Below are 13,299 nucleotides of genomic sequence, written 5' to 3' on the forward strand. Positions count from 1 at the left end.
AATATTGTCAAAATTTATAAGTTTGACAGAAAGCAGATTTGCGTAAAGCCCTTATAAACCTCAACTGCTATATTACAAAGGGAACAACACAGGCCACTTTGACACAAATGGTCTCTCACTCTATGTGCGCATTATTGGTCCAAATTATTCACTCTTATTTTACGGCACTGAAGTCTTTCATCTCCATGCTATACAATAATAATTTCCATATGACCAGTGGCTCAGTGATAAATAAGATCAAAAGAAAAAGGAAGGATTTAAAAAAAAGACATTAAGGGTGGCATTAAATCAGGAAAAATAGCAAAGTTCAACATTTTCTTAATACAGAAAAAAGTACCAAAGAATACTAAGCAGCTTTCCAAATATCTTATGAAAAGGCATTTTGCGAGCAAGTCATATGCAAAATCCATTTAAACGTTGACAAAAGTGGCAAAGCTGAAGTTCAGTATTTATATATATAAAGAGTGCCACGTCTTAAGTAGAGGCAGGGAGGCAGTCTGAACGAAACAGTGGCTTTCATGTTATGTACTGTATGATAGAATGCTGCATGGCAGGGCTCCATGCATTTCTCTATACTCTTTCTGTTCTATTTAATGGAGGTAGGCTTGGGTAATCCAGTGTTTCTGAGGGAATCACAACATTGCTCAACTCTAACATGAGCTCTGCAAAAGGAAGTTTTATTTGGCATTACACATTGACTGGAAGTGAAGAGCCAACTTCCCAAACAAATTTTCTTCTAGTGCTGCAAAAATTACAGTGTTAATCTCCATTCCCAAACAGCTGTTAATAATCTGTGAGAGGAGATGCGTTTTCTTAATTCTTTCTGCCTATAGATACTTTAAGTACACAAGGATTCTACATATTTTAGCGTTTGCTTTTTAACGACTAATTTAGGTACTGATCTTATTGGTACAATTGGCTCAGTCTCTATTCATGCTCCACTATAAAGTACCTAGCGAGCATTAATTCAATGTTCTGGTCCTCCACACTTAAACAGCATTTCTTTCATACTAGGTGAGACAACTGAAGTATTTTAAAAGAAATCAACCAGTTGAAACATACTATGGAGAGAAGTGGGTTGCCATGGCCACTGAAGTGACGTCAGTGAAATAATCCTTATGATTTCTTTCCTACAGGGATGATTATTCATTTAAGCATTAAGTATGGGGGAGGGATAGCTCAGTGGTTTGAGCATTGATCTGCTAAAACTAGGGTTGTGAGTTCAATCCTTGAGGGGGCCACTTAGGGGATCTGGGGCAAAATCAGCACTTGGTCCTACCTAGTGAAGGCAGGGGGCTGGACTTGATGACCTTTCAGGGTCCCTTACAGTTCTATGAGATAGGTATAGCTCCATATATAAGTATTGGCTAAATCCAGAGATATAAAAAGTTCTAAAACTACAGAATTAGGAATATTAACTCCTTCATATATCTGTGAGTGAAAAACAGAGTCAACAAATCAGCAAACTTAGAGAAGTTTTATTTCCTTTTGATACCATATTCCAGTCTAATAGGAAATATCCTCCAAAAGATTATGTGGCCAAATCGGCCTCTACTGCTTTCTTTCCCACTTGTTCCCAAGCACCTGCTTTAATGGTGACCTCAGCTCTACACCTCAAGTTTCAGACATTTCACAAAACAGCTTTTTAAACAAAAGCCAGCTGTTTCTCATCTAGACTACAGGGGAAACAAAAATCAGGGCAGCTTAGAGGAACGTTACCCAGAGACTACCATTCTCCAATAACTTTCACACACATTCGGCTTCACAATAGATCCGTCCATGTGTGGAAACCAAGGAGCTAGCTAATGCTAAATTAAAACTTGGAAACCAAATACAACGATTTTAACAATACACCTAATTAACTCGTTTAAAATGAATGAAGTCATTGTGTCAGGACAATGTTTTTGAAAAAGGGTGTCATTTTAAATAATAATTAATGGATTTTTTTCTGATTAAAACCAACAGTATACTTCAAAAATGGTATTAAGAATATGATGGAGGCTATAATTTACATGAAATTAGGAATGTCAACCAATTAGAAAGAACATGAATGTTATATAAAAGGGTTATATTGCTGCTTGTTTTACAAGCTTTTAGTCCAATAAGGCTGTTTTGTCCAGTTTTCTCAATTATTAGGATACCTTTTTTTTTTAATTGCAACTGTGATAAAAATTAAAGCAGGGCAGTAATAGATTTTGAACAAACAAATAAAAAAAAGCCGAATCTTGTCTTTTAAATAATGCCAAGTTCCTTGACTCTCTTTGTTTTTGTATGAATGACATAACCAAATTACTTCATGAGTTGCTATTTTAATTTCTAGTGGTGGAAAATTCCATACGTTAATTTAATTTGGATGTTAAAAAAAATATAAATGAACATATCCTTTTCCTGTGGACCCTTGTGTGAAGCATGGAAGCAAGCTGATGGACTTCTAAGGAGGGTCTTAAAAAAAACTGTATACCAGTTTTTGTTGTATAATGGTTATAATCAATCCAGTCATACACTGCTACAAAAGAAATGTGCCTCTTTTATGATTTCTGTGTAAAAGCTAGCATACAAATGCCATTTTACAAAATTGTATTTCAAATGTTAATAAAAACCCTCTACAATCTACATCATCTCTACAATGATGATGGAACTGACCAAAGCCAGGAAATTCACAGTTAAAGGCAACAACATAGGCTTAAGCTCAAGTACTTGTGGTGGGAGTAGGAGCAGATACAATACAAACAAACTAACCTTGGACTTTCTGTCTTGACTTGGAATTTCCTAACTTGTGTTATTTTCATAACTGCCATTACTGAGACACAAATATTATGACCAGCTATGGGAATTAGATGCTTACTCTCATCATCTGCATACCATTACATACAAATACACTTCCAATGAAATGATATTCCCTAGCAATATTTCATGTCTGACCTCTGAGAACAAACTAAACTCTTTTTAGTGCATAGAGGTGTTTCGTGTGTGCTTCGCAAGCCACACTACCTTCATTTTAATTATTATGGCTTCAATACTGCAAAATGTTTCTGTTGACCCAAATCTGCATATTTCAGTGAAAAAACAGTTTCATTTGAAAAAATTCACCCAGGCCTTATGTCTATTGTACTTATTCTGCTATGTATATATTGAACCTCCTAAAAGCTTCAATTTGTATTTCTGAATTTGTGCTGGGTGTATTTTATTTATATAGATGCATAAAACTAATTCAGTGTAATATCCTTTTTTAGATCAAAAGTAGTTTATTGGTTTTTTTTATAAAGGTAACATTTTGACTTCTTTTCATGGTATTCTGTATTTCCTGCACTTCAATCTTGACACATTTAATATTTGTACTTTGTAATTATGATAAAAATTATTATAGTTAATTGACTTTTATAGTAGCTTTTGTTAGTGGTTGTCAAAGTGCAATTCAAAGAAATATTAAATCAGAACTCCCTTGAGAAGTGAGGAAGTATAATTCTACCCACTTTACATTGTACCTAAAGTACAAGAAAGTTAAGGCTTGATTCTGCCACTCTTATTGAAGCTGAGCAGTGCCTTACTTTGAGTATGGCCCTATGGTACTATTCAATAAAAGAGTGGCAGAAGTGGCCTCTAAGTAACTTATCCAAAATCACTCAGCAAATCAGCAGCAATGGAAGTGAGCAGTTCTCCTGACTCCCAGTGTAAATGGGATTAGGAATTTGGGAGTATGGAGCTCCCATACCTTAATTAATTTACTAATTTGATGCTGCCCTGAGACAATATATGCCAAGTCTGAGCATGGAGTGATTTTTAATGTATTCCAGTTGCCTAATGTGAGAGGAGAAATTAGAAACAAGGATATCACCAACTGTAGAAATCCAAGGGGACTATTCATGTGCTTAAAATTGTGCATGTGCTTAAGGCTTTGTTGGATTGGGGCTTTAAGGAAACACTGTAATGACAGAGTGAAATACATGAACCTTCCACTAGAAGTGTCATCCATCTCTTTTAAGAAAACAAGTAATCACAGTGGGACAAATTTTGCTCTTAGCTCCACTACTGTAAATCTGGAGCAATTCCACAGAAATGAAAGGATGTAATTCATATTTACAACAGTGGAGTTGAGAGCAGAATCTGACCCAGTCTCATATTATTTTTGCCTGGGGAACAGCTTCATACTTGTCCAATATAGCACAGAATTGTGGAGGATATCTGATAAGGAAGACCTGCTGGAAACTAACACAGACTCTGGGCTAAATCTCAAGTTACCCTAGCATACTCCAAGTTTGAAACCAACAAATGAAGGTGTACAGTGGGCAAAGAAACTTCCACCAGCACATTCTGTACAAGTTTCCGGTCCATACCTCCCACTGCTACTTTATTTACTGCAGCTGGCCAAAGTTTTATAGCCTGTTTCATGTATTAAAATTCAAATGTGGAAAACATTACCAGTATCCTCCTCGAATTTTTTTTTTAAATTTTTCCCCCTTCAACTTCCTTTTCAGAGTGGAATGTATCAAATGGTCAAAGGCTAACTTAAGACTGACTCTATTCAAAAACTATTTCCTTTGTTCTTATGTTTTTACTTCAAAATTCATACCAGTTTTCCAAAAGAAATTACCAGGCTTGATTCTTTCACACAAGTTACAGTTTCAGACAGTGACTAATACACTTTGTGCACTAGCAGACGGTTTTTTTCAGAAAGTTAAATGTGGAGTGCAAGAGACCGAAATTTGCCCTTCTTGTTTTTAGAACTAGCCTTGTTGTCAAAGTTACACATCTTTCATTTGAGTTGCCCTGTTCAATGTATTTTGTTTATGAGATTACTCATTGTTTTCTAAACTTCAGAAAAGAAGCAAGCAGAAGCTTGTCTTCAATAGCAGAAATGACAAGGTACCATGCAGCAGTTCATAATCAAATCAAATAAAATTTTGGAAGAGTGCCTACCCTTTCCTAAAACAGATAGACAAGAGAAGAAATTGAAGGGTCAGATATTTCCTAAAAGCTATATGAACAGTTTAATTGTTTGCTATTCTTTTTATTCCAAATCTAACTTCACCTACATCTGGTATTTAAGAGACGACTACATATTTATGGAACAAACCGTCTCTGAAGTGATGCCCTGGGTGCATGTTGCATCAGTTTAACATATGCAAAGTGAACAAAGCTACAAAAATTAAACTCTTTTCTCTTGATTGAGAGCAGATATGCAGAAACAGTTGTAAGTCACAGATCTGGCTTTTAATAAAGCCAGATTTTTTCATTAAAAGCAGTATTGTTTAAACATTTGGGGGGAAATAGCGTTGTACAAACTAAAAATCTTAGATTATATGTATCCCAAGTGTATTTAACACATTACCTGAGGCCAAGCTAAATTACAACCTAGAATTTCCTTTTGTGAATTCCCAGCAACTGCCACAGAGAGCAAAACAATGTCTGGGTTCATGCTATTTTTACAGGGGAGGGGGAAGAGAGATGGATTTAGCTGGGATGCTGAAAAGGCATCTTTCTACCTTTTGGAGCCTCGCTGGCAGACTATTTTAAGTCAGCATTTTTTAAAATCTATAAATGGCACTGGCCCAATTGTGGCTTTTAACAATGCTTCAGCCATGACAGCAACTTTTAACTTTAGTTTTAGGATGGGGCAGAGCCACCATTAGACTGACCACTGCCGGGATCAACATATTTTAAAAATGAACCAAAAGAGAAACATTGACAACAATTAATAGTAAATAGCAGTAAATTACATTCATATCGAGCATTTCATCCCAAGTGGTTTACAAGCTACAAGGAAACAGCAGCACTGATTTGTACTTATTAAATTTTACTCAATGTACTGTATTGTAGTTCCCTGAACACCCCCTCGGCATTTGTTTGGTCAAGGACATAATGAGAAAACCCCTTTTCATACAAAAAAGATATGGGATCTTTAAGGTCCACATGGATGACAGACTCAGTTTTTAAGGTCTCACACACAATAAAGTGCATAAGACTAAATAAGTAACTGCCTTCAAGGGATTAAAGCAAGAGTTGACTCTGCCAGGATATCCTAGAATGGCGTAGTAATCTGTTACAGTGGTTGATGGCATCATTTGCTACAGAAATGCCAGCAAAGTTACTACCCTTTACAGTGGGAACTTCTGTGTTGATTGCACAGGAACATTAGAATTGCCTTAGTAGATTAGAGCACAGTGGTCCATCTAGTCCAGTATTCTGTCTCTGACAGTGGCTAATACCAGATGGTTTAGAGGAAGGTGCAAGAGACCTTGGAATGGACAACAATGGCGTTTCTACAGAGGAAATTTTCCCCTAACCTGTGTCAGTGGTTGGCTTATGCCCTGTGGCATGAGAGTTCACATTTTTTCTAAATATTGTATTTAATCTTATCTAAAGCAATGCTGGATGTTCTAATTATCCATATAATGTCCATTCCTATTCTGAATGCTACTAAGCTGTTGGCCTCTATTACATCTTGCAGCAATGAATGTCACAGGTTAATTGTCAATTACCTTACTTTCTGTTTTTTTGAATAACCCTTTCTTTAATTATAAGACAGGATGAATTGGACTACTAGATTCACTTTGTTTACTATACATTATTTTGTATACCTCTAGCCTTCCCCCTCTTATATATGTCTTTTCTAAACAAAACCACCATGATCTGTTCAATGTCTCATCATATGGAAATCTTTCCATACTTCCAAGCATTTTTGTAGCCTGCCTTTGAATCTCCTCTAATTCTACTATATTCTTTTTGAGACAGGATAACCAGAAGTGAACACAAAACTCCAAATGAAAGCATACTCATGACGTATATAATGGCATTATAACATTTTCAATATTATTTTCTATCACATTCCTTTTGCCATCTTAACATTTTGTTTGCTTTTTTTTTTTTTTTTTTTTTTATCACTGCTGTATACTGAGCTGGGATTTCCATTGAACTGTCAACAGTGATGGCCAAGCCTTTTTCCTGAGTGGTTACAGTTAACTGAGAAATAGTAATGCATATAAGTATTTCAAATTATTCCTTCTAATATGCAATACCTTACACTTGCCAACCCTGAATTTCATGTGTCATCCTGTTGCCCATTAACCCAGCTTGGTCAGGTCCCCTTGAAGTTCCTCACACTCTTCTCTAGCCTTGACTAACCTAAATAATTTGAATCATCTGCAAACTACATCTGCCCCTTTTCCAGATCAGTGATACAGAACATTTCTCCTAGAATAGAATGTTGGGGTACCATAAGTGTTGTCCTTTAATCATGCTGAAAATTAGACATTTAATCCTACTCCTCATTTGCTGTCTCTTATCCAGTTTCTAATCTATGAGTTCACTGTATGACTACCTAATTTCTTTAATAGCTTCTCGTGAAGAATTTGTTTTGGGGTTTTGCAGGTCCAAATACGCACATCAGCTTGTTCTCCTTTACCTACTATTTTGTTGACATTTTCAGAGAAATCAAACAGATCAGAGAGGCATGATTTTTCTTTACAGAGGCACAGGAACTACAAGATATTTTCCTTTGCAAGGTGCCAGACACCCATCATCAAAAATATATATATAAAATAAGAAGACATTGCCCTTAACAGAGAAAAATCAGCAACTATAACAGGAAAATTAGGACTAATTCTGCAATGATAATGCTAAGTAGTATTTATTCATGCATGTAACTATACTGTGAGATCACTCATGTGAGAAAGTACTACTCAACATGACAAAAACTCATAGAATGAGGCTGGACAATGGTATTATGCAAATATAGAGAAGGTCTGATACTCTGATGTGGGATATTTAATCCAATGTGAAAGCCACAAGTAATCATATATGATCCCAATTCACAAAAAGCACGTTAGCACATACTTAAGCATGTACTTAATTCCCATTGCTTAAGTGTTATCTTATATATAAATTATAGCCATCTATGTTGCTATAGATATATGGGCATACGCTAAATAGGCACAGGTATGGATTACAGCAGTAATGCAAAAGCCTACAGGCCTGTAAAAATAATAGCTTAACCAAACTAATTAAGACCTAAAGATGGGACATAAGTAACTAACTCATAAATGACCCTATATCACAAAAGGTCACAAAAGATAGTGATGTTATAAGTCAGCGCTGCTAAACCGCTCACAGGTAACCACAAGATGCCAGTTTATGCCAGCTTTAGATATTTTAAATTAGGAATATCAGCAGACAACAAGAATGCCATGACATGTAATTGACATATGCATTAATAAGCTTGATGTAAAAGGCCTAGTAACCAATGGAAGAAGGGCATTCCAACGGTAGTTGGGTGAGCAAATACAGATAAGGAAAAGGGGCTGAAAAACCTACTGAATATGCATTAAGCATAGTGGAGGTCAGCATAACACATTATAAAAGCTGTATCCTGGCCTACTTGCCCCGCAGAGATGCCAGGAAGACATCCACTGGTGATGAAGAGGATGAGGACGATTATGACTGATACTTTGGGTTTCTTCTCAAGGGATAGTGTGAGTAATGCAAATACTAGATGTTCCATTGTGTTCTCTCTCTCTTTCACCAGACTGCAATGTGTGTATTGTTGTTTGGTTGGCTAATAAAAGTGATTATTACAAAAAGAGCACTGTGTTGTGTTGTGTTTGTGCACTATGGGGTCCCCTTTCTATTGATAACCTCTCTGGTATTGTTGATCTTGGACTGAACCCTCACAATTTAAAGTAAGTGCAAACCCTCCTATTGGGATGGGTAATTAGTTAAGTAACCCATAACTATAGCTAAGGCTACAGGATGCATTTCTGAATTGGGGCCTATAACTGCAGCCAGATTCCTAGGAGGATGGGTCTTGAGCAGAAGTTTCAGGATAAAACATTTTTTTTTTTTTTTTAAAGAATAGGAAAATAAAAAGGGAAGAGAGAGAATTCAGGATTTCTGCAGGGTCCTAAAAAAAGCAGTGCATCAAATTGAAATGGAAAGGCAAAGAGTAGTAAAGGCAAAAACCTGGAAGATTCCTCTCTGATATAACTAAATCTCTCAGACAATCCAAAATATTTTAGAAAGGACTTTTAATGAGGCTGGATGCCAGAGTACAGCAGCTTTTTGTCAATGGCAGCCTCACATCAGTCAGTCTTAAAACACATAAAAGAATACAGTTTTTACTGTCATGAGCAAAATGTACAAAATAAACATAATATGTGCCTCAAACATATACAGTGTACATTTAAAAATGTCTTTTAGTACTACAAAACCTCGCACAAATTAATTTGATACTTTTGTCATAAACATGAAAATATCTGCAGCATTAGCATGAGTAGAAAGACTCAATATCATTTAAAAGCCTGCAAACCAGTTCAGAAATTCTAATTACTTTACTGTTTTTAAACCTGCACTGTCATTTAATCTCCATAGCTTACCATTAGTGAATGTCTATTGGCTGAAAGAAGGCCTGTCCCATATCCTGACCCAAGACCTCCCATTGCTCCATTGTGAGAAGGCCCTATTAATCCATGCATGTCGCTATGACTACCAGGCATGGCTGTTGAAGGCCCCACTGCGTGGTTCCGGAGAACATGAATAGCATCGTCCAGTCTTTCCAAACGGTCTTCAATCCGGCTTTGCTGTTTGTTTATGAAAAACAAATCAAGAGAACCATCAGCAAATGTGAAGGGCCATTTAACATTTGAGACAAAACACACACAGATTAGGTATGCCACATACTGTACTGCTAGTTGGCGTATGTGTGTGTGGGTGTCGGGGGGTGGGGGGAGGGAGATGTGTAACTGAAAAGAGTTCCTTTTATTTCTTCCCCTTTTTAACAAAAGCAATTATTTTTTTTAGGGAAATAATTAAACTAGCATTCTAGGGAATTAGAGAGAACTTAACACAAGCACAGCTTTCATTTTCATGGGCAAAACAGGTTCAATGATTCCTCATGAACATAATCATTACTGTACATATGTTGCCCTCTGTGATTTTTGAAAAGTTTTAGTGTTACCTTAAGCAAAAAGAAGAATATACATCTAACTTATATCAGTTTCTGACAGGGCCTACTCTCCCTATGTAATCAAAGAACTATGAACAAAAAGTTAGAAAGAACCTATTAAGGCCATATAGTCCCATCTCCACAATCACTGAAATGTTCCTTATAACTGTAAAAAGAACAGGAGTACTTGTGGCACCTTAGAGACTAACAAATTTATTAGAGCATAAGCTTTCGTGGGCTACAACCCACTTCTTCGGATGCATATATAACTTATATATGCATAAGTTATCCTGTATCCTAAAACTACTTTCAAAGCATTGTTGGTAAGAGCAGTAATAAATACCCCTCCTTACAAGTTTAGAGCTCTGCAGCCTGTATGAGATGTGAAAAAAATTATAAAACAGAGATGTACTGGACTGTTAGTGGTGGCAGCATTTCTTATAATTTTCCTTGTTTGTTCTAGTGTAACTCATCCCTCTCTAAAACAAAAACTTACACTCAACCCCACTCCAGGGGGAGAGGGAGCTGCCCATGTTACCACTAGAATTCTCCCTAAATCTGAACCATAAACAGCAGCGATGCTGACTTTAAAGAAATCTGATTGCTGCTTTACTGGATTACTTCCTTCCAATATCATCTTTCTTTTAGAAAAATAGTGACATGTTGTTGGCAAGTATAGGAAGAGGAGAAGCAATGGACTCAGAAATAATACATTGTATTTATGCTATAGTGTCCTTCATGCAAGGAGTCCATAAAATTTTACAAAGATAAGGATTATAATCCTCATTTTACAGATGGGGAAACTGAGGCACACATGGTGAACTATTTGCCCAAGGTCACAGAGCATAAGTGACAGAGTTAGGGATAGAACTCAAATCCCCTCTTCACATTACCACTAGGTCACACTGTCTCCACTGGCACATGTCGTATCTGATAAGGGATGCCTAAAATTTCTTGTTCTTCAACAAGATATGGGAGGGGAACGTGAAAGGGCCAGCCCCAAATCACTGGGTAACTTTACTGCTACAAAAAATAATTATTCACCCATTTCAGATCTCTGGAGATACAGATTACAAAAATACTGCTATTCCATACACACAACTACACACCACAGCAAGCTGGGATAAGCTAGAAAGTATCTGGCAATGAATCATGATACACATATTTGTATTGGGCCAGATACTGCAGTCCTTGCTAATTCCTGACTAAGGGAAAATTCCCATTGAAGTCAGATGGACTTTTCCATGATTCAGTATTAGATGATTATTTATTTTGTCTTCAGAAACACTTTGCTTTTTTATACTGAGACATTTTTTATCTTTACCATTATTTATATAGGTGCTAGGTGTTCTACAGAAATATAATGAGACAACTCCTTCCTTACTATCTAGACAGACAAACAGAAAAGAATGGGATAAATAATTTAGACTTTTTAAAAACCTTGCCCATTTGTCCCTAATATGTTTCCAGCCGGCCCCACACTCTTACCTAATCTCTCCATATAAAACAACGTATTTATTTATTTATTTATTTATTTATTATCCTCTCGCTAGTGTTAGCCATAATTACCACCCCAATTCTGGCCAATTCATATTAAGTCTACAATACTTTGAAACACACCACATAGAATCCAAAAGTATTATTTAGCCCTCTACTGCACTTTCCCACCGTAAATAAAAGTAACGTGATTCATAACACTTACACCTGTCCTACTTCATAGCAACCACTTACTGTTCTCCCTGATATCCCTTCAAGCAATCCCTCCTGGCTGTAAACAAAGCCCCCCTTTTGTAATTAACCTTCTCCATTCTGGAATGTTTTAACAATATATTATCTGTTATATGGTCAAGCACGACATCCTAGTCAGTAACAGTTAATATCAAAATATCACAAATCAAAGGATTGGGCCCCCATGTTACTAACTTAGCAACGATCAAATAGTGTAAACATCCAAGGGCACAGTAATCACTAACAAAATGCAAACCTGTGTGAGAAGTGTGGATGAGAAATGGAAAGAACAGCATGGAAAATACTGAGGCAGAGGAGGTCTCTAATCAAAACATACCAAAGAGTGTAAGGGACCTTCATAATTGGGAGATGATGATGCTTGCCCTCCATTTCTAGACCAAACAGCTGTGCCTGCTAATAGTAAAATGGGAATTACCATTAGAACTATGCAAACAAAAATGTCTTTCAAACTTTCTGGACGGTTTTGTAGACATGTAAATGCTGTTTTCCAGATAGACTATAGGGCAGACATATGGACAACTTCCAAAATATACATGGATGAAAAAAAAAAAGTATTTTTGTAGTGAAGCACGTAGACGCAGGCCACAAAGTTGCCCCAGGCTGCTTCCTAACATAGAGGTTTTCATTGATTCGGCAGCTGTACCTAAGAAAGGCTCCAGCAGAAGGAAATGTCTCACTGGTAAAAGGAGAAGTAGCATTTTCAGAAGTGCTAAGAGGGGATTGCTAGACTTCTATGTAAATCCAGCACAGACTAGCCCATTATCCTAGCTGTGGTTCAAGACATATTTGATGCCACTGAACAAATCATTCAATCACCAAACTAATGGATTTGGGTTTTTTTAAGAAACAGGATTAAAAAAACAACAATAGTGTATGAATATCTAACTCAAAATTCACTTACAACTTGTCATTCTACAGATGCTCTCATTTAACTGCTAAGATTTGTACTTTCTTAAGGTAGACGATGTTATTTTACACTTACAAAACTTAAATGGAGCTAACTCTTGGTTTATATTAGTTCACATCTATTGAACTAAATCTGTTTCTGCTGAAGGTTTAAGCGTGAAATATATAAGGTCTCAACTTTTGCAATACCATTTTTTTTAAACAAAGATATGTCACTATTAAAGGAGCACACTAGACTTTAGGACAGAAATATTGGTTCAAATACTTTCCCCAGAAGTTTGTGTTTATGGCACTATGATCAGATTATTTGTATTGTTAGGTCTTCTTTGTCTGAAGCATATAATCTTTTGAACACTCTTATGAAACAAGGCTGGGAATTCAAGGTGGAGCTATTAGGATTTTAAGCTTAAAACTGAAGTTAAGTGGCATTTTCTCAGTTTAGAAGGGCAGGCCAGAATTGATCTCATGGCATTTTCTAGCCTCTCAGTATGCAATATTGACAAAATGGTGTTAATTTTGATTATATCTGGCACATTCACTACCAAATTCTGGTCTCCATAGATTTTCATTGTCTTTAACTTGTGATTTTGCCACATCAGTGACCATCAGGACTTTCATATTGTTTCTGACTGGCCCACTTATATCCTGAAGCATAAACAGTTCAGTTCTCCTTTGAATGTATGTCACTTATTTGTATTGATGTTGAC

The 13,299-nt window shown here is 36.4% G+C and overlaps 1 protein-coding gene across 12 annotated transcripts in view; it reads right to left on the bottom strand.

Annotated features, from left to right (window-relative positions):
• TCF4 (transcription factor 4) overlaps positions 1 to 13,299 on the bottom strand; it is a 314,022-nt gene that overhangs the window by 13,958 nt on the left and 286,765 nt on the right. For 7 of the 12 annotated variants that reach the window (XM_065406724.1, XM_065406730.1, XM_065406731.1 and 4 more), the window contains 2 exons: positions 12,003 to 12,079; positions 9,369 to 9,572 (listed from right to left, as the gene is read on the bottom strand). In XM_065406724.1, the coding sequence (XP_065262796.1) occupies positions 9,369 to 9,572; positions 12,003 to 12,079 (281 nt within the window). The remainder of the gene's footprint in view (positions 1 to 9,368; positions 9,573 to 12,002; positions 12,080 to 13,299) is intronic. The other 5 variants (XM_065406726.1, XM_065406728.1, XM_065406729.1 and 2 more) reach the window with 1 other exon arrangement.

This window comes from Emys orbicularis, chromosome 6 (genome assembly GCF_028017835.1).
Source record: "Emys orbicularis isolate rEmyOrb1 chromosome 6, rEmyOrb1.hap1, whole genome shotgun sequence".
In the NCBI taxonomy this organism is placed as follows: domain Eukaryota; kingdom Metazoa; phylum Chordata; order Testudines; family Emydidae; genus Emys; species Emys orbicularis.